This window comes from Eucalyptus grandis, chromosome 1 (genome assembly GCF_016545825.1).
Source record: "Eucalyptus grandis isolate ANBG69807.140 chromosome 1, ASM1654582v1, whole genome shotgun sequence".
NCBI classification, from domain to species: Eukaryota; Viridiplantae; Streptophyta; class Magnoliopsida; order Myrtales; family Myrtaceae; genus Eucalyptus; species Eucalyptus grandis.
In genome coordinates this window covers 34656730-34678849 of record NC_052612.1, presented here as the reverse complement: position 1 = coordinate 34678849, position 22120 = coordinate 34656730, and the positions used below count along the sequence as shown (strand labels likewise).

Sequence of the window (22120 nt, the reverse complement as noted above, 5' to 3'; positions counted from 1 at the left end):
ATGCATTTTCTTTCAAGAGATTATCTTCGCTTTCTTTAAGAGTAGAAACATTCATGTCTAAACATTTCAACTTTCCTTTCAAAACATTTTCCTATTGTTTTAGTGTAGAGTTTTCCTTTTTAAGTTCGAAATCCTTTTAAGAGAAGTCTTAAAACTAAAACACAGCTCATCAATGTATTTAAAACTTTAACAGGGATTTTAAAGTTACTTACCTCAAATTCACTGTCCGAATCCGAGTTTGTCTCGGAGTTTGATTCGAATCCGATTGTGCCATCGGACATATATTGGCATAATAATCATCACTTTCTTCACACTCGTATCACTCCAGTTTCTGCTTTAAGAGCCTTTCGATTCTTTTCAGCTTTTCCTTTCTTCTTCCTCGAAGAGGACAGTTGGAGTCCGATGTGTCCCTTTTCTTACATTCAAAGCAGACTACATCTTTGTTTGATTCATCATCATCAACGGACTTGGTCTTTGCTTTTGAAAACTCTATTTCTTTGGATTGAATCTTCTTCCTTTTCTGTTAAGCTTTCGAATCTTCTTATCATGAGAGCAAGCTCCTCATCGTCCATATCGTCTTCAGAATCTGTGACATCAGAATCATTATTGGATTTTAATGCAATGGATTTCTTACCTTTAGGATCTTCGTCTTCGTTGATTCGTTCCACTTCATAAGACTGAAGAGTTCCAACCAACTCATCGACAGATAGTGGCATGATTCTTTGTGTCTCTCTTATTGAGGTCTTTATGTGATTCCAATCCTTGGAGAGTCCACGCAGTAGCTTGTTTATCTTCATGGAATCAAAAATTGGTTGACCTTGATTTTCAAGACCATTCACGATTTCTGTAAAACGACTATAACATGTCAGTTATAGATTCTCCTGATTTCATTTTGAAGGCTTCATATTGACCGAGGAGAATGTTGATTCTGGTCTCTTTCACTCGATCAGTCTCTTCATAGGTGATATGTAATCTATCCCAGACTTCTTTTGCTGTAACACAATAAGATATTATGTTATATTCAGTAAGTGACAAAGCATAATATAAAGAATAAATTGTTTTTGCATCAAGAGCTTGTCTCTTGATTATCTCTTCCTGAGTCATTTCACTTGACTCAACAGTTTCTTTTCCTCTCTCTAAGATAGATGCAGCTTTAGGAGTGATTCATTTTTCTACAACGTCCCATTCCAGAGGATCCTTTGATCGTAGGAACGCTTTCATTTTGTTTTTCCAGATGTTGTAATCATTTCCATCAAAGTAAGGTGGTCTGGTATTGCTTTGCTCTTCTACCAGCCCTGGAGCTAGCATACTAGCCATGGATCTTTAACTCAAGTAAAACACTTCAAATAAAGTGAGTACACAAGCTCTGATACCAATTGATATAGCTAGTATAAGCACCTAGAGGGGGGTGAATAGGTGTAGAAATAATTTTTCGAGATATGAAAGCAATACTATGCAAACAATAGAAAGGAAGCTCTCCTTTAGTTAACAAAACGAACTATGATCAAAGTAAAGCAGGGAGTAGGGAAGAGAAAATTGAACACAAGGTTTATAGTGATTCGGCTTATTCCAAGCCTACGTCCACTTTTCTGCACTGACAGCCCACCGGTTAGATTTCACTATGAACAAAAGAGATGTTACAGCAATGCTTTCCCTTGATTCCACAGTGTAGATACTCCACCACACTTCCTCAAGGTATCTCAAAATATAGACTCTCTTTTGCGTACAAGATTTCGCTTAGTAAATGAATTGACTAAGAATCAAAGAGCTTCAAACTTTGGAATTCTTCTATCGTGCACCACCTCGAACAACTAGAACGTCTTCCTTTTATACTTCTTTATGCCATCATACCCGTTGGCACTTACCAAAGGAATTCTTCCAATCCTCCCGTTGGACAGAATCAATTAAGAAGATCATTCGAGCTATTAAAGGAACATGTCGATAGCCCATCAATCATGCTCGCCCATATAATCAGGATCTTGGTTTCCATAAGTAAAACCTTCCAAGAATACTTCGCTAATCATTGGATCTTTAATCATTCTTGATTTGAATAAATGAATTTGTTATGTCATATCCAGCCAAGAGATCTTCTCCAGTCGATAAGGCCAAATCCTTAATGAAGCACACAGATCTGAATAGCCTTTTTTCAACGGATTAGAAACTGTCAATGAGAATAGACTTTGAGTCTTGAGTCTGGTAGTCCGGAGGTCTTAGACTTTAATAGTAGAATTGCAAATCTTCAGACTAGACTGATAGAAACGTTTTGTCAACTTCAAAATATTCCAGAAAGATTTCTCCAACAGGATAAACCACCATCCCCCAAACGCCAATTCAACGACAGTTCACTGAAAAAACCCAAACTTGATGCAAGTTTTGAAATCCCAAAGTCTAGCCGTAACTTCATCATCCACGACAAATCACTAGTACCCGTAATTCTAGAGAGACATAACCAAGAACATCTAATCAACCGAAAGAAAAAGAAGAAGTTAAAACACAATTATGAGCTCCGATACCGTGTGGCGAATTTAGGAGCCTATCCGACGACTCGTTGGTGGGCAAGACGATCCTCTCCTCCGCTCCTTTCCGGGTCTCTTCCAAGCTCTCGGCTTTGTGCGTGCTCGCGGACTGAGCCACCGACGCCGTGGCCACGGCACAGCGCACCGAAGGGGCCCCACCCCATTTCTCGCCGCGGACTCCCGACACCCCGAGCCCGCTCTCCGCGAGCCGCCTCGGGACCGACGGAACGAGGCGTTTTGCGGCCGAGAAGGCAGGGATTCGAGGAGCGCGAGAAGAGGAGGGGCTCGAGAGGAGGACGGAAGAGGAGAGAGGATGGGACGTGGCCATCCAGTGGACAGCGAACATGGCGGCCTTCGCTCGGAGCGGAGGGAATGCTTCCTCAGCTAAATCCTTGATTCTTGATGATGTTGCTCTGCGAAGTTGCCAAGGTTTGTGTCGTGTGGCAGAGATTGTGCGAGCGGGACGAGGTAACGTTTCGACGGTTGCATAGGAAATTCCGAACCGGGTTTGAGTTTGACCCACGAATGGGCTTTTTTTTTTTTCTTTTTATAAACGCATTGGAAATTTTAGTATTCATAGTTAAATTCTAAACTTTCAAAAGATAAAATCGAATTATAAAACGTCAGCAAATATTTACGCTTCCACGATTGCTTCGGTGCTTTAGTTCTTCCATGGTTCCTCCTTTCTACTTATAGGGCCAAAGCGACTTGATTCTTGGGCTTTTGCTGATTGGATTTATTTGAAGAGCCACTTCCCAATTTGCTCTTTGAAGAAAAGAGGAAAAATAAAATCAAGCAAGCCTTCTCAAACTACAGTGACCGAAGCAAATTGGGAAGAGGCAAGAACAATCGCGCATGAGATCGAGAGGGCCTTCCTTTTAGGCGTGCCCCCAAGGCCATTTCGTCGCGTAACTCTCGCGAGCACAGAAGCAAGCAAGGGCTTGACGATATGCCTTGTGGAGAAGAGGAGTTCACGGCTCTTTGCTTTGGCCACAAAGAATCGGGAGAATTACTGAAAAAGGTCCTAAAGTCATTCGCCCGGCTACTGGGCAAGGGTTGGGAATAGACAGTGACTTAAATAGAAAATAACGACTTTAACTGCCAAAATCAACGGAAAATCTTCACTCATTAAATTGCCGTCACACGACAGGCGGATCTCTTATTTCTACAGCCGGTTATTTTACTCTAACCCGGTAATTTTAACATCAGCTAGATTAAGAAGCCGACAGGAATGAATAGGAGACGGTCTAAATCCCCCATCAACTCTGTGATCACCGTGCTACAAGTATTTCGTTTACTGAGAAACGGGGCTTGCCGCCGCACTGGTGCAGATTGCGGGGTTCTGCTTGCCGGAGATCGTGGGCTTGACATTGGAACATACGGATGTAGCAGGACCCTCGGGACCATGGTACGCGATATCGATGTCGCTGATCTCCACCTCCGTGCACGGGAGTCGGCTGCTACAAGCAAGAGTAACTGCGGCTTGTGTTGAAGAAGTTCCCCGGATTCTGCTGAAGCTGACGTTGCTTATCTTTATCTGGGACGGAGCCTGAAAAAATCGCATGGAACAATCGAAAACTGAACCTCAGGTCAAAACGCACGATCGTATGGCAAGTATCCTATGAGAATGGTTCTTTGGTTACCTGCGATTTGCACTGATTCCATGGGCAGTACTGCTGATCTATGATGACCGGGTTTCCAACATTGTCCAGTGTAATATCCTCGAAATGCATATCCGATGCGGTTCCGGCAGGAGAAGCAGGCCATGTTTTGATCCTAAGGCCGTTCATCGTGCCAGTCATCGTGCAGTTCTTTACATGAAGGCCGGTCACAGGCTGTTCATTTGGGTATTTTCCAAGACTCCCTACACTAATGCCATGACCAGGCCCGCAAGTTACTCCTGTGATGGTCATTTGCTCACTGCCATCACCGATGGAAATGCAATCATCCCCGGTCTTGATGCCGGTGTCGATAATGTTGATCCCAGTCGAGCGACCAATGTGGATTCCATCCGTGTTGGGACTATCTCCGGGTGCGGTGATGGTAACGTGTTGGAACGTGAGATTTTTGCAGTTCAAAACGTTCACGTGGAACTGTTTGCTGTCGAGGGAAGTTATGTCCTTGACCATGCCATTGGTGACAGAGTCGAACCGTATGTTCTATTCATTTCAAACAAGGTAAATAGAATTAATGTCTCCATATAGCGAGAATTGCAGACAAAGACTTCGCTGATTATTCAGCTGTGAAAATTGATGTACTACTCTTTAAAGTTTTCAATTGAAGGCACTATAATTTTGCAGTTAACAATCTAAAATGAAGATCGAAACAAGCTTACTATAGGAAGGGTCACGCAATCCGTCTTTAGGTTGCAGTCATTCTTCGTCCACGCCGTTTTCCCTTGACCGTCAAAAGTTCCACTACCTGACAATGTGAGCAGGTCGACGCCCGGAACGCGACCCACCCATCGGTCTTCATTTGTGCAGGATCTGCAGGGGCCTGGAGTGTGCCATCGACCTGGACCTCGATCGAGCTCTTGCAAGGACCTTCTAAGACCACTTCCCGCAACACGTATGTCCCCGCCGGTACCAGGACTTTGCTGGCCTCTGTTGCCGCGCAGGCCTCTTTCCATGCGCTAACCAAAGCCTTTTTGAGCAGAAAATCAACATCAGACTAGATAATTCACACAATATCCACAGGACTGACAAGAATGATTGCCTCGGAGATATTCCGGTACCTGGGTGATATCTGAACTCGTGCCACCGCCCGCGCCATATTTCGTGATATCACAAACTAGGGACCTAGCTGTGGAAGCAAAGAACAGAAGCGCAATTGCAGCAGGTAAAATTGATATTTTGCCCATTTCTACCCACTGCTGTCTCCTTTCCTCGGCTTCCTCGTTATAGATCCCTCGCTAAGAACAGTTGAGATATTCATAACTTGCACAAATGCCCCTTTTATAATCGAGTGCGGCAGCTCGAAACAACATGAAGTTTGAACTATAATTAGCCACTCCATTGTGAAGGGTTCAATTCCTGTGGCTTGACTTGGAGATACTATTATTGGCTAGTCTCTCACATTATGGATGTTGAAGATTGATTTGAACTAAATAAGGCCAAGCATAAGAATAGTTTGCAAATGGACGATAAAGAGATGAGCAAGGGCCATGAAATTCCCGTCAATAGTCCGATAAACTCTCAGGGTTGTTATCCTCCTCAGTGAACTGAGGAATGACCCGTGAAATGAACTATCCTCTTCAATTTTTCAGAAGTGTTGCCTGACTTTCAATGGCTCTACCTCTCCAGATTTCTTCTAGTTTGAATCCTTAAAGCGAACATAGTTCGAGCTTGAGCAACATCGCCTGACTTAATATCTCGTTCCTCACCCGGATAGTACATGGTCCTATGAGGCAATTGTATTCGCCGGAGGTCTCTAAATTCGAGGTCCGCGAAGAACATATTCAGGTTCAAGAAATGCAAAATAGAGCAATCCCAGTAGAAGAACCCATTAGCGACAGGATAATGGAAAAAGGAGTACTAAAAGATCTGTGCAAAATCGGCGTCGAGTTTCCTGAAACTGCAAAACCAATATCTTATCCTAAGTAGTGAACTAGTACTGGCAAATAAGGATAAACTGAGTGGTTAGACAATCAAAATGAACAATCAACGAACATTGGATTATAAGCTGCTTCCCAACATTGTCACTTTCAGCAATATTCCTCCAATCTTGTAGAATATCAGGGTCAGAGGTTCTATCATTGGGCAGATTCGGACAGATCCGGAGGTCGGGCCTAAAGTGTCGCCCAAATTTGCCAATATCATAATTCATATAGGGAGTTTACAGCCGAGCCAAGACCAAAGATAGTCTTTCTCATGTAAGGCCTTGGCCGATTCCGGCATGGAAAGATATCGATACCGTTTTTCATAAGTGGAATATATACAGAACTCTGATGAACACATGTACAGCAAAATTTGTTACAATAACCCGCCAGTGCTCAAATTGTTATCCATATCGCGGTTTTTGCTCCCCTTCTTTTATTTTCCTACCAGTTGTATTCGCCTCTGGAAAATAAACAGCGCCTACGGACTCCTTTTTCATTCTCGGGAAATTCAAAACGAGGTTCTGTTTTCGCTGGCCTTTGTGATCCTGTAGATAAAGTCATCGATGGTTATACTCCCGAGTTCCCCGCCAAATCTAGACCTGACCGTCACGGTTCCAGTTTCGACTTCCTTGGGGCCCACGACTGCCATCAATGGTATCTTCTGCTTCTCGGCATTTCTGATCAGTTTTGGCAAGCGCTCACCATGACAAACTTCAGCTCTAACCTCATTCTCTTTCAATTTTGGCGTCACCTCATTGCAGAAATCGAGCTGCATTAAACACGAGCAACTCAGTTTTAGCGGGAGACTGAACCAAAGGAAATTGACATGACGGTGTTGAATCACCCTCCAGAGGCTAGACATGCCCAACAGATCATAGCCAAGAAAGTTCTTGCTGGGTTCTCACCTGGTTGTCCGTAACTGGCAAAATTCGAGCTTGTATTGGAGAAAGCCATAATGGAAAATCTCCTGCATAGTGCTCTATAAGGACCCCAAAGAACCGCTCAAGCGATCCAAGCACTGCCCTGTGGATCATGATAGGCCGCTTCTTCTCTAAATTTGAGTCCACATAGGTAATATCAAACCGCTGGGGAAGATTAAAGTCAACCTGCAGATGATAAAATGGAGTCACCGATAAATGAAAAGCTCAAGCAAGATACTTGAGATAAAATGAATGCTTAGTCCTGATTCAACCATATGGTAACCATCATCTCTCTATTTTTAATCTTATGGTCATCCCATTCTGGACAAAACAACCCATAAAAGCGTGCATAAGTATAAAGAGAATCATTCACTAAAACCATCCTTTCAAAGTCTAAACTCGCGTTAAAACTCAGCTTGCTTGAGTTCTGAATGCTTAGAAGTTACCTGTATGGTCGAGCACTGCCACTTCCTTCCAAGAGCATCCTCAATCTTAAGATCAATCTTTGGACCATAAAATGCACCGCCACCTTCATCAATTTGGTAGCTCCATCCTTTGTCGTCTAAAGCTTCTCTAAGAGCAGTTGTAGCCTTGTCCCATATATCATCATCCCCGACAGCTTTCTCTGGTCTGGTAGATAGATTAACCTCGTATTTGCTAAAGCCAAACTGGAGTAAAATTCTTTCTATGAGGTCCAGAACTCACCTGATTTCACCTCTGATTTGATCTTCTAGACAAAATATGTGGGCATCATCCTACCAAATATAAAAAGAACACAGATAGCCTAATCAAATTCACTATTTAGGGCATTCATATAAATGATCCAATTGAGGAAAAGAGATGATGCTAACAGGACAGGACATCCTACACTTCTCTTCATACCATACATAAATGGACATCTTATAACCAAGGGGCCCAAAGTGTGGATCAACATAATTGAATACATAAGAGCACTATCATAAACAATGAAGCAATCTTTCCTAATCATATAATGCAATAAAATACACCTCAAAAGTTCAATTGAAATGACAAGCTAAATACCCTGTAGGATCAGTATCACAAACCTGTGTGAAACCTCTTACACGAAATAGCCCATGTAAGCTTCCAGACAACTCATATCTGTACACTGTTCCCAACTCTGCAACCCTGATGGGAAAATCACGATAAGAGTGGAGCTTCCTTTGTAGACCAATATGTGATAGGGGCAATTCATAGGACGGAGCTGGTAGAGGTCATCCTCAATGTTCATCTGGTCATACATATTTTCTTTGTAAAAGTCCAAATGACCACTGGTCTTCCAAAGATGTGCCCTTGCGACGTGTGGAGTATACAAGAGATCATAACCGTGTTCCATATGAATCCTCTTCCAGGAGTCCTCAATAATGTGTCGTATAATGGCACCTTTTGGATGCCAGAACACCAATCCTCCACCAGCTTCTTCCTGCAAATAATCAATTGAGAGATGCAAAAAATTTGGAAGTAAGATTTCATATTGCATAAAACTGTTGCACCAACTTCAGATTTTTCATAAACAGTAAGATGAAATATGGTGAAGTTCATTTGTTCAAACTATGAAGTACTACAGTGTCCTGCAAAATGATTTACCTGAATGGAGAAGAGATCGAGATCTTGGCCAATGCGCCTGTGATCCCGGCGTTTTGCCTCCTCTTTAAAGTGAAGATATGCTTTCAACTGTTCCTCGTTCTCCCAGGCCGTGCCATAGATCCTCTGCAGCATTTGTCTCTTTTCATCTCCCCTCCAGTAAGCACCAGCAAGAGACTCCAGTTCGACAGCTTTCCGATTAATGTTTCCCGTAGATTCAACATGAGGACCAGCACACAGGTCCCACCATTCATTTCCTATAAAGAACACAAGAGGAACTTAAAATAATTCCTGCATTTAAATGAAAAAAAGAATATTTCACCAACTCCATAGAAGGAAGCAGATTATCAAGTCTATGAATGACAACCCACAAGACAAGTCTCTCTCTCACACGCACGCGCAGTGAGGCACTACATAGTACAGCTAAGCTACAGCATGCAACACAAATTTTAGTTGCCTAATGTTTCTATGCATTCATGTCAACTGAATAGAAAAAGGGTGTTATCGCACCTCAACAAATAGAAAAGTTTTTGCTTGTGGAAAACTTTTAGCACTTCTGTCAAAAGGTTTCTCTCAGGGTGGGTGAAAACAAGAGATCTAATTAAATCAAAAGCACTTTGAGTCACGGAAATAATTATGATCCATGAATTATAACCAAAGGACATCATTAAATCGGTCGCAAAATGGAGCAGGCACTGACAAAATAACGAGGCTTACCAATATGATATATGGTAATCGGTTCTGAGATAGCTAGTATAAGCACCTAGAGGGGGTGAATAGGTGCACAAACAATTTATCGAGATACGGAAGCGATTCTTGGCAAACGATAGAAAGGAAATTCTCTCTTGATTAACAAAATGAAATACGATCAAGGTAAAGAGAGTAAGGAAGAGAGAATGGAACACAGGATTTATAGTGGTTCGGCTTATTCCAAGCCTACGTCCACTCTTCCGCACTGACAGCCCACCGGCTGAATTTCACTATGATCAAAAGAGAAGTTACAGCACAGCTTTGCCTTGATTCCACAGTGTAGATGTTCTACCACACCTCCTCAAGGTTTCTCACAAATATAGACTCTCTTTTGTATACAAGTATTCGCTCAAGGTGATTGTCTAAACAACAAGGAGCTTCAAACTTTGGAATTCTTCTATCTCGCACACCTCGAACAACTAAGAATGTCTTCCTTATATACTCCTTTATGCCATCATACCCGTTGGCACTTACCAAAGGAATTCCTCCAATCTACCCGTTGGACGGAATCAATTAGGAAGATTGTTCGAGCTATTAAAGGAACGTGTCGATAGCCCATCAATCCTGGTCGCCCATACAATCAGGATCTCGGTTTCCATAAGTAGAACCTTCCAAGAATATTTAGGCAATCATCGAATCAATCTCGATCAATCAAAGGATTCTGTTACGTCTTTTCCAGCCACGAGATCTTCTCCAGTTGATAAGGTTGAATCCTTAACGAGACATCCAATTCTGGATAACCTTTCTTCAACGGATTAGAGACTATCAATGAGGATAGACTTTGAGTCTTGAGTCTGGCTGTCCGGAGGTCTTCAAACTTTAAATATCAGAGTCTGCAAACCTTCAGACTAGACTGATGGAAACGTTTTGTCAGCTTCAAAACACTTCAAGAAGATTTCTCCAACAGGTTCTTCCTTGATACTTTCCAATATCTCCATTTTGTAGGGTTCATTCATCGCCGTAATTCTTCTCTGAGCTTCATCTCTAGAAACTTCTTCTCTTACAAGGGGTAAATTTTTCCCAATGATACGGTCCTACAGATTATGTAAGAAGTAAATCTGTGCCCCGAAAGCATACGTGAATGAATAATCTCCGAACACTTATTCAATTAGTAAAACCAATTCTTGAAAATGAACGAGGCAAAATGAGAAAAACACCAGCATTGATTGAGTATCTTTTGCTCACCATTTCCTTCTTAATTCTCTTCAAATCTTTATCTGTCAATGGCTCCATATCAAAATCATAATAAAATCCATTGTCTATCCATGGCCCGATTGTCACTTTCGCATCTAGGAAGAGCTTTTGAACAGCCATGGCCATCACATGTGCGCACTGCATTCATACGCTACTCGCAGTTGGTCATAAAAAGAATAGCACAATCAAATCAACTATCCACAAAATCACCGATTGATGGATGCCGCAATTCATTTTGAGATTATTTTAAAATTCGAGAATCCGCCAACTCTTATAGCCAGACATCTTCAGGAAAGAGAAAAATTGCAGCTTGACTATGAACCAGATTGAAAGCATGCACCAATTGCATAATTAACTGAAGCATTTCGGATATGATATAGCTAGTATAAGCACCTAGATGGGGTGAATAGGTGTAGAAATAATTTTTCGAGATATGAAAGCAATACTAGGCAAACAATAGAAAGGAAGCTCTCCTTTAGTTAACAAAACGAACTATGATCAAAGTAAAGCGGGGAGTAGGGAAAGAAAATTGAACACAAGGTTTATAGTGGTTCGGCTTATTCCAAGCCTACGTCCACTCTTTTGCACTGACAGCCCACCGGCTGGATTTCACTATGAACAAAAGAGATGTTACAGCAATGCTTTCCCTTGATTCCATAGTGTAGATACTCCACCACACTTCCTCAAGGTATCTCAAAATATAGACTCTTTTTTGCGTACAAGATTTCACTCAGTAAGTGAATTGACTAAGAATCAAAGAGCTTCAGACTTTGGAATTCTTCTATCGTGCACCACCTCGAACAACTGGAACGTCTTCCTTTTATACTCCTTTGTGCCATCATACCCATTGGCACTTACCAAAGGAATTCTTCCAATCCTCCCGTTGGACAGAATCAATTAGGAAGATCATTCAAGCTATTAAAGGAACATGTCGATAGCCCATCAATCATGCTGGCCCATACAATCAGGATCTTGGTTTCCATAAGTAGAACCTTCCAAGAATACTTCGCCAATCATCGGATCTTTAATCTTGAATAAAGGAATCCGTTATGTCATATCCAACCAAGAGATCTTCTCTAGTCGATAAGGCCAAATTCTTAATGAAGCACACAAATCTGGATAGCCTTTCTTCAATGGATTAGAAATTGTCAATGAGAATAGACTTTGAGTCTTGAGTCTAGTAGTCCGGAGGTCTTCAGACTTTAATAGTAGAGTCTGCAAATCTTTAGACTAGACTGATAGAAACGTTTTGTCAACTTCAAAATATTCCAGAAAGATTTCTCCAACAATCCCCCCATTTTTTATGGTGACAAAACTTTCATGCAGATTTGAATAACTTTGACCTGCAAAACATTACTCAAGCAAATATGGATATCTCATAAAGATTAATGGCTTAATGATAACACTAGAATCTGCAACCACAGAAAATAGGTTAGTTTTTCATGAGAGTAAAGCCATTCATAAGATATCAATAGTTCTTAATATAAGCAACAGTCAAATCCAAATCCACATTCAGTTAGTCCACATCCAGACACAGACACACAAGTCAAACATCAAAACAAACTGAATCAAACTGAATTTTCAACAAGTTTAAATTCAAAGATTTCAAATCTCGCATCTCTCCCCCTTTTTGTCATCATAAAAAAGGTTGAGATGGGAATAGAATGGAGTCAAGTTTGCTTGGGAACGCGAACAAGCTGGAAATCTCCCATGGACTGGATGATGCCTTCCAGCTTTTTCAATTCTTCCTTCAGTTGATCCACCTCTTCACCGTTAGCATTGGCTTGAATCTGAATAGCAATGGCTTGGATCTGATCAGATAAGGAAACGGAAGAAGCTTGTCCTGCATTCTTCAAGTTCTGAATTTCGCATTCCAAAGCATATATCTGACCCCGCATTTCCAAGAGAACATCAATGATTCTGCGAAAATCTGCTGAGTTATCAATCTGCGTACTGGCTTAGGCACGATCTGATGGAGTAAAGGCAGACGATGGTATATCAGCATAATCACGCAGATTTGGCGATGAAGCATCATGTCCCTCCTCTGGAAATTGAGAGGCATGGATGTCCTCTGGATCTGCTGGAGAGCGGCTGACTCCTTCCCTGTTAACAGGATATGAGGACATTCCTCTTTTCTCACCATCTCCCCATGTTTCCATGGCTTCAGGTGGAGAAGAGTATTCCTCATGCTCTCCTTCCTTTTGATTTTCTCTTTCTTCTTCTTCTTCAAACCTTTCCTCATCTGCTTCTCTTTCTTCAGCTTCTCTCTCCTTTTTCTTCCTTCTCATCTGCTTCTTGCTCCTCTGCTTCTGTCTCTTCTTCTTCTTTCTCCTGTCCTTCTCTCTCCTCTGCTTCTTTCTCCTGTCGTTCCATTGATTCTAGAACAGAACGACTCAATTTCTTCAATGCTATAGCAGAAATTGAGAGGTCATCCTCATCATCTTCATCAATGATGAGAGCTTTTCTCTTTTTGGATGGAGTAACCATGGGCTCCTTCCATTTTCTTTTCGTACTGAAGAGACTTGATGAGATTTGACAAGGGTTTTCTCCTTAAATTTCTCCAACGCCTTGTCGAGTTCTTTCAGACGCATTTTGGACACCATTTTCAGTCTCACCACCAATTTGTCACATGGTCAAACACAGAGAATTTGTGGAGGCTGAATATTCAAATGCTTGAATATCTTTGACACAAGACCTGAATAAGGAAGTTGGCCCTTGTCCTTCACCGCTGCTCTATACATGTGGAACAGAATAGTGTGAGGAAGAGAAAACTTTTTCCCAACATTGATGGCGTACATCAGCTTTGCCTCTGAGTTAGAAACATCAGTCTTGGAAGTTGATTTCGGTCTGAGGCAATTGATCACAATCTTGTGAAGCAGAATGTTGAATGCACGCATCCTTGAGTAGGAAATCCTTCCCTCTGTCCTTTTGTCTTTAACAAGTTCCAATGTGACACGAGCTATAGAGACATTGATGGGTTGATATCTCCCTCTCTCAACCCCAATCACATCCGCCAACATATTCCACTACAAAGTCCTGATCTCGGACACTGAAAGAGATTCTATTTGCATCCAATAAACTAATATTTGAATAGAAATATGCAGTTAATTGAGCATAGGCTTCTATGGTGTCAGAACAAAACTGTTCAAGTTGAAGAAAATTGAACTTTTCCCTCAAATTGACATTCACAGCATCAAGGAAATCAAAATCCACACTCCTAGGGTTTATCACCCCACGCTTCAACAATTTGGAGTATAGATCCTTCTGTTCCTTCGATCTAAACAACTCTGTTCTTTTTCCTCGAATTTTCGCCGCAACACCCATTCTCGGTTGAAATTGGTTGTACAATCTGTCATCATCATTCCCATCTATCGGATTAAATCCCCCAACACGCGGATCACTTGGGATATTTGCAAGGGTTTTTTTCTGCCAACCCCTTAGGAGCAATTTCCAAACTCTCCATTTTTCGCAAAAAGATGTACTCATTCCCATATCCCTTGTTCTTAAGAAACTCATCGATGTAGTTCAATGGAGTACCAATGCTCTTTAAAGCACAATAAAGCTTATAAATAAAAGAGGGCCTTTGAATTCTTACAGGATCTGCGTCTTCAACGATTTCTTCCTCTTGTTGATGACCAGCACCCTGTGGACTAGTTGGTGGAGAATGACGCTGCTGAGAATGTTGTGGGCTCTGCTGCTGACTTGGTGACTCCTCTTCCTCGGTGAGATCAAAGTGAGTAGGCCCCTCACTCATTCGATGCGGCCCCCCGCTTGCGATCCTCGAAGACTTTCTTGAAGACGATATCTTTCTCAGTCTTCGAAAGATTCCTTACTTGACTTTCCCAAGAAAGATGACAACTTTTTCGAAGATTAAACAAGGGAGGAAGACAGGAATGGAAGATCGATGCTTTTTAGGGTTTTGGAGTTAAGTGAAGAGGAACCGACCGTATATAGCTAGTCGAAACGGGGAATGCTAAACGTCGTAAAGGAAGGTTAAAAGATGTCTTTTTAAAAAAAAAATAACTGCATTTTTCAAAAATAGATAACTGCCATTAACTCTTTTTGAAAAATTGCATTTTTCACGGAAATTGAAGATAGCATAAATCAATTATAAATAGATAAATGATCGTACATTTACAAGATTTAATATAAGAGAAAATAAAATAACTTACAGTCAAGAACCATGATTGTCTGAGTCTGAGAGTCTCTAGACTTTAACTTCTTCAAGCTTCAAAATGTTGAGTCTGGAACGGATGATTTCAAATTGATTTTTCTCCAAAGGTTTTGTAAATATATCCGTCAGTTGGTTCTTTGAGTCAACAAACTAAATTGAAACTTCTCCATTTTGAACATGATCTCTAATGAAGTGATGTCGAATCTCTATATGCTTTGCTCTTGAGTGACGAATTGGATTTTTGGTAAGATTGATTGCACTGGTGTTGTCACAGTTAATCTCCGTGCATGAATCTTCAATTCCAAAGTCTCTTAGCTGTTGTTTTATCCACGAATTTGTGAACAACAACTTCCGAGAGCTACATACTCGCTTCTGTTTGTAGAAAGAGTTCTTGTATTTTGCTTCCTTGAAAACCAAGACATTTGTCCTGCTTCCAAGTAACTGACAGGTACCCGAGGTGCTCTTTCTATCAACTCTGCAACCGGCTAGATCTCCGTTTGAGTATCCAAGAAGAGTAAAGTCTCCCTTTTTAGGATACCAAAGGCCGATGCTTGAAGTTGAAGCAATGTATTTGATAATACGCTTTGCAGCACTTAGATGAGATTGTTTAGGGTCTGCTTGAAATCTAGCACAAATGCAAACACTAAACAAACTGTCAAGTCTATAAGCAGTAAGATAAAGAAGTGAATCGATGATACTCCTGTATAGCTTCTGGTCAACTTTCTTTCCTCCTTCATCTTTGTCTATCTTCAAGGAACTTGACATTGGTATATCAGTCTTTTTGCAATTTTCCAGTCCAAACTTTTTGACAAGATCATTAGCATATTTTTCTTAAAGAAAAAAAGTCCCTTCCTTCAATTGTTTCACTTGAAGTCCAAGAAAGAAGGTTAGTTCACCCATCATGCTCATTTCAAATTCATCCTGCATAGACTTAGAGAATTTCTTGCACAAACTTTCATTAGAGGATCCAAAAATAATATCATCAACATATATTTGAACAAGCAGAAAACTTTTGCTTTCTCTTTTGATAAACAGAGTAGTGTCTATTTTACCTTTTGCAAAGCCATTTTGAATTAAAAACTTACTCAGCCTGTCGTACCAAGCTCGAGGTGCTTGCTTTAAACCATACAAGGCTTTTTTTCGGTCGAATACGGAGTCGGCTTCCTTGGGTCTTCAAACCCAGGTGGTTGTTCCACATAGACTTCCTCATGGATAAATCCATTCAGGAAAGCACTTTTGACGTCCATTTGGAATAACCTGAAATTCTTATAACAAGCAAAAGCAAGTAATAATCGAATTGTTTCTAACCTTGCTATTGGTGCGTAAGTCTCCCCATAGTCTATCCCTTCTTCTTGCGTATATCCCTTGGCCACGAGTCTTGCTTTGTTTCTTACGACTTTTCCTTTTTTGTTCATCTAGTTCTTGAAAACCCATTTAGCTCCAATAATAGATTTACCTTTTGGTTTATGAGTCAACTCCCAGACATCATTAATACTAAATTGTCTGAGTTCTTCTTGCATAGCTTCAATCCAGCTTTCATCAGATAAAGCTTCTTCTATGTTTTTTTGTTCTATTTCAGAATTAAGAGCCACAGCACTAGACTCTTTGCGCCTTTTGGATCTTGTGCGAATTCATTCATTAATGTCACCAATAATGAGATCTTTGGGATGACTGGACTTATGCTTCCAGTTACTAGTTGATTTGTCAGGTTGATGATTACTTCCTTCATTTGAATCTTCAATAACCATTTGTTCTTTGGTCTTTAGAGTCTCGATTTGCTTCTTGAGATTTAGACTTTGTAGAGTCTGGAGTAGGTTCGAAATTCTTCAAGATGAGTCTAAATAGATTCATTTTGCATAGAATCCTGGAATTTGACATTCATTGATTCCTCCACAGATTGACTCTTCTTGTTATAGACTCTGTAGGCTTTGCTTGAGGTAGAATATCCAAGGAAGATACCTTCGTCTGATTTTTCTTCAAACTTACCAACTCTATCATTTGCATTTTTCAATATAAAGCATTTGCATCCGAACACATGAAAATATGAAACAATAGGCTTTTTTCCTTTGAATAACTCATAGGGGTTTTTTTCAGAATAGGCCTTAGAAAAACTCTATTGATAATATAACATCTTTGTTGGCTGCTTCAGCCCAAAATCGTGAAGAGATGTTACTTTCAATTAAAAGAGTTCTAGCCATTTCTTGAAGCGATCTATTATTTCTTTCCACAGCTCCATTTTGCTCTGGAGTATATGGAGAGGAGAACACATGCTGAAAACCAGATCCATCACAAAATTTTGTAAAATCTTGATTTTCAAATTCACCTCCATGATCTGTTCTTATACTCGAGATAACATACCATTTTTCATTTTGAACATTTTTAGCAAACTTTTCAAAGTAAGAGAAGGTTTCAAACTTACTTGCCAGGAAATATACCCAAGTAAATCATGAGTAGTCATCCACAATTACTAGGCAATATTTCTTACTTCCAATGCTCGAGTTCTGGTTGGTCCAAAGAGATCCATATGCGAAGCTGCGTGTACACGATTAGTGGAAACTTGATTTATTGGTTTAAAGGAATTTCTTACCTGCTTTCCCAATACGCATGGTGTACATTAATCAGACTTTTGGTATGATAAATTGGGTAGACCACGAACAAGCTTCTTTGCTGAAATTTTGGCTATCTGCTTCATATTGATGTGCCCAAGCTTTCTGTGCCATTAGCTCGCTTCATCTTGAATTGAGATTAGACATTGCAATTCATCTGGTTTCACATCCAAGAGGTAGATATTTCCATGTCTTCGGCCCATGAATGACCGAGTAGAATCTTTCTTGGTTCTGAACATATTCCCTCTTGAAAGTTGATTTTGAAACCAGTATCACACTGGTGGCCCGATGCGAGCGGATTGTAGTTGAGTCCTTCCACTAGGAAACATTGCTTATTGTGAGGTTTCCAATCTTTGATTCAAATCCCACAATTCTTCCTTTGTTGTTTCCTCCAAATGAGACTTTTCCACCATTTACTTGAACGAACTTTATGAAGCAATTTGAGTCTCCTGTCATATGTCTTGAGCATCCACTATCCAGATACCATTTTACATTTTTCTTGATAGTGACCTGCATTTAAAAAGACTTAAGCTTTCTTTGGTACCCATATTTTTTTTGGGTCCATTGGTGTTAGTATGATATGCGGTTTTTGCCCATACTTTCTTAACAGGTTTCCAAACCATAGGACACTCTTTTTCAAAATGATACGCACTATTGCACTTTGAACATGCGAGAGCATTTCGACCTCTTTGGTTTTACAAACACTTTTTGAAAATGATTTTTGTAAAATGTCTTTGGAGGTCTTTGCTTAATTCTTTCATTCACTTTAGGAAAATCAATTAAAGGAATGGTTTCTGCTGTCATTCCTAAACCAGATTTATTGAAGTAAGGTCTTTGTGCTAAAAGAATTTTTTCAAGTTTTCAGATCTTATTGAAAATCTTTTGAAATATTTGATAAGTCATTTTTAAAAATGCATTTTCTTTCAAGAGATTATCTTGCTTTCTTTAAGAGTAGAAACATTCATGTCTAAACATTTCAACTTTTCTTTCAAAACATTTTCCTGTTGTTTTAGTGCGAGTTTTCATTTTTAAGTTCGAAAATCCTTTTAAGAGAAGTCTTAAGACTAAAACACAGCTCATCAATGTATTTAGAAACTTTAACAGAGATTTTAAAGTTACTTACCTCAAATTCTCTGTCTGAATCTGAGTCTGTCTCGGAGTTTGATTCTAAATCAAATTGTGCCATCAGACATATATTGGCATAATCATCATCACTTTCTTCACACTCTGTATCACTCCAGGTTTCTGCTTTAAGAGCCTTTCGATTCTTTTCAGATTTTCCTTTCTTCTTCCTCAAAAGAGGACAGTTGGGTCTGATGTGTCCATTTTTCTTACATTCAAAGCAGACTACATATTTGTTTGATTCATCATCATCAACAGACTTAGTCTGTTGCTTTTGAAAACTCTATTTCTTTGGATTGAATCTTCTTCATTTTCTGTTTAGCTTTCCGAATCTTCTTATCATGAGAGCAAGCTCCTCATCGTCCATATCATCTTCAGAATCTGTGACATCATAATCATCATTGGATTTTAATGCAATGGATTTCTTACCTTTAGGATCTTCGTCTTCGTTGGTTCATTCCACTTCATAAGACTGAAGAGTTCCAACCAACTCATTGATAGATAGTGGCATGATTCTTTGTGTCTCTCTTATTAAGGTCTTTATGTGATTCCAATCATTGGAGAGTTCACGCAGTAGCTTGTTTACCTTCATGGGATCAGAAATTGGTTGACCTTGATTTTCAAGACCATTTACGATTTCTGTAAAACGACTAAATATGTCAGTTATAGATTCTCCTGATTTTATTTTGAAGGCTCCATATTGACCGAGGAGAATGTTGATTCTGGTCTCTTTCACTCGATCAATTCCTTCATAGGTGATATGTAATCTATGCCAAACTTCTTTTGCTGTAAAACAAGAAGATATTATGTTATATTCAGTAGGTGACAAAGCATAATATAAAGAATAAATTGCTTTTGCATCAAGAGCTTGTCTCTTGATTATCTCTTCTGAGTCATTTCACTTGACTCAACGGTTTCTTTTCCTCTCTCTCGAGACGGATGCAGCTTTAGGAGTGATTCTTTTTTTTCTACAACGTCCCATTCCAAAGGATCCTTTGATCGTAGGAACGCTTTCATCTTGTTTTTCCAGATGTTGTAATCATTTCCATCAAAGTAAGGTGGTCTGGTATTGCTTTGCCTTTCCACCAGCCCTGGAGCTAGCATACTAACCATGAATCTTTAACTCTGAAGTAAAACACTTCAAATAAAGTGAGTACACAAGCTCTGATACCAATTGATATAGCTAGTATAAGCACCTAGAGGGAGGTGAATAGGTGTAGAAATAATTTTTCGAGATATGAAAGCAATACTAGGCAAACAATGGAAAGGAAGCTCTCCTTTAGTTAACAAAACGAACTATGATCAAAGTAAAGTAGGGAGTAGGGAAGAGAAAATTGAACACAAGGTTTATAGTGGTTCGGTTTATTCCAAGCCTACGTCCACTCTTCTGCACTGACAGCCCACCGGCTGGATTTCATTATGAACAAAAGAGATGTTACAACAATGCTTTCCCTTGATTCCACAGTGTAGATACTCCACCACACTTCCTCAAGGTATCTCAAAATATAGACTCTCTTTTGCGTACAAGATTTCGCTCAGTAAGTGAATTGACTAAGAATCAAAGAGCTTCAGACTTTGAAATTCTTCTATCGTGCACCACCTCGAACAACTGGAATGTCTTCCTTTTATACTCATTTGTGCCATCATACCCGTTGGCACTTACCAAAGGAATTCTTCCAATCCTCCCGTTGGACAGAATCAATTAGGAAGATCATTCGAGCTATTAAAGGAACATGTCGATAGCCCATCAATCATACTCGCCCATACAATTAGGATCTTGGTTTCCATAAGTAAAACCTTCCAAGAATACTTCGCCAATCATCGGATCTTTAATCATTCTTGATTTGAATAAAGGAATCCGTTATGTCATATCCAGCCAAGAGATCTTCTCCGGTCGATAAGACCAAATCCTTAATGAAGCACACAGATTTGGATAGCCTTTCTTCAACGGATTAGAAACTGTCAATGAGAATAGACTTTGAGTCTTGAGTCTGGTAGTCCGGAGGTCTTCAGACTTTAATAGTAGAGTCTGCAAATCTTCAGACTAGACTGATAGAAACGTTTTGTCAGCTTTAAAATATTCCAAAAAAATTTCTCCAATAGGATGAACCACCATCCCCCAAACGCCAATTCAATGACAATTCACTGAAAAAACCCAAACTTGATGAAAGTTTTGAAATCCCAAAGTCTAGCAATAACTTCACAATTCACAACAAATTACTAGTACCCGTAATTCTAGAGAGACATAACCAAGAACATCTAATCAACTGAAAGAAAAAAAAAAAAGTTAAAACGCATTTATGAGCTTCGATACCGTGTGGCGAATTCGCAGGAGCCTATCCGACGACTCGTTGGTGGGCAAGACGATCCTCTCCTCCTCTCCTTTCCGGGTCTCTTCCAAGCTCTTGGCTTCGTGCGTGCTCGCGGACTGAGCCGCCGACTCCGTGGCCACGGCACAGCGCACCGAAGGGGCCCCACCCCATTTCTCACCGCGGACTCTTGAACCCTTGAGCCCGCTCGCCGCGAGCCGCCTCGGGACCAACGGAACGAGGCGTTTCGCGGCCGAGAGGCAGGGATTCGAGGAGGGCGAGAAGAGGAGGGGCTCGAGAGGAGGACGGAAGAGGAGAGAGGATGGGACGTGGCCATCCAGTGGACAGCGAACATGGCGGCCTTCGCTCGGAGCGGAGGGAATGCTTCCTCAGCTAAATCCTTGATTCTTGATGATGTTGCTCTGCGAAGTTGCCAAGGTTTGTGTCGTGTGGCAGAGATTGTGCGAGCGGGACGAGGTAACGTTTCGACGGTTGCATAGGAAATTCCGAACCGGGTTTGAGTTTGACCCACGAATGGGCTTTTTTTTCTTTTTTCTTTTTATAAACGCATTGGAAATTTTAGTATTCATAGTTAAATTCTAAACTTTCAAAAGATAAAATCGAATTATAAAACGTCAGCAAATATTTACGCTTCCACGATTGCTTCGGTGCTTTAGTTCTTCCATGGTTCCTCCTTTCTACTTATAGGGCCAAAGCGACTTGATTCTTGGGCTTTTGCTGATTGGATTTATTTGAAGAGCCACTTCCCAATTTGCTCTTTGAAGAAAAGAGGAAAAATAAAATAAAGTTGGTTTCTTAAAAAATCAAGCAAGCCTTCTCAAACTACAGTGACCGAAGCAAATTGGGAAGAGGCAAGAACAATCGCGCATGAGATCGAGAGGGCCTTCCTTTTAGGCGTGCCCCCAAGGCCATTTCGTCGCGTAGCTCTCGCGAGCACAGAAGCAAGCAAAGGGCTTGACGATATGCCTTGTGGAGAAGAGGAGTTCACGGCTCTTTGCTTTGGCCACAAAGAATCGGGAGAATTACTGAAAAAGGTCCTAAAGTCATTCGCCCGGCTAACTGGGCAAGGGTTGGGAATAGACAGTGACTTAAATAGAAAATAACGACTTTAACTGCCAAAATCAACGGAAAATCTTCACTCATTAAATTGCCGTCACACGACAGGCGGATCTCTTATTTCTACAGCCGGTTATTTTACTCTAACCCGGTAATTTTAACATCAGCTAGATTAAGAAGCCGACAGGAATGAATAGGAGACGGTCTAAATCCCCCATCAACTCTGTGATCACCGTGCTACAAGTATTTCGT

General features: G+C 40.5%; 2 protein-coding genes across 2 annotated transcripts; both read right to left on the bottom strand.

The window, feature by feature from the left end:
- Nucleotides 1-2463: 2463 nt before the first annotated feature.
- LOC104454686 (exopolygalacturonase) lies at nucleotides 2464-5376 on the bottom strand. The gene is given in 6 exon segments (XM_010069605.2): nucleotides 2464-2929; nucleotides 3815-4065; nucleotides 4160-4675; nucleotides 4852-4961; nucleotides 4964-5159; nucleotides 5251-5376. Coding segments are annotated over 6 exon segments (1665 nt in total).
- Nucleotides 5377-6524: 1148 nt separating this feature from the next.
- Nucleotides 6525-10706, bottom strand: LOC120286506 (threonine--tRNA ligase, chloroplastic/mitochondrial 2-like). Its single transcript, XM_039298752.1, is given in 9 exon segments — nucleotides 6525-6883; nucleotides 7020-7220; nucleotides 7481-7789; nucleotides 8099-8217; nucleotides 8220-8475; nucleotides 8640-8893; nucleotides 9354-9399; nucleotides 10292-10420; nucleotides 10572-10706. Coding segments are annotated over 9 exon segments (1710 nt in total). The 3' UTR covers nucleotides 6525-6622.
- Between the last annotated feature and the right edge of the window lie 11414 nt (nucleotides 10707-22120).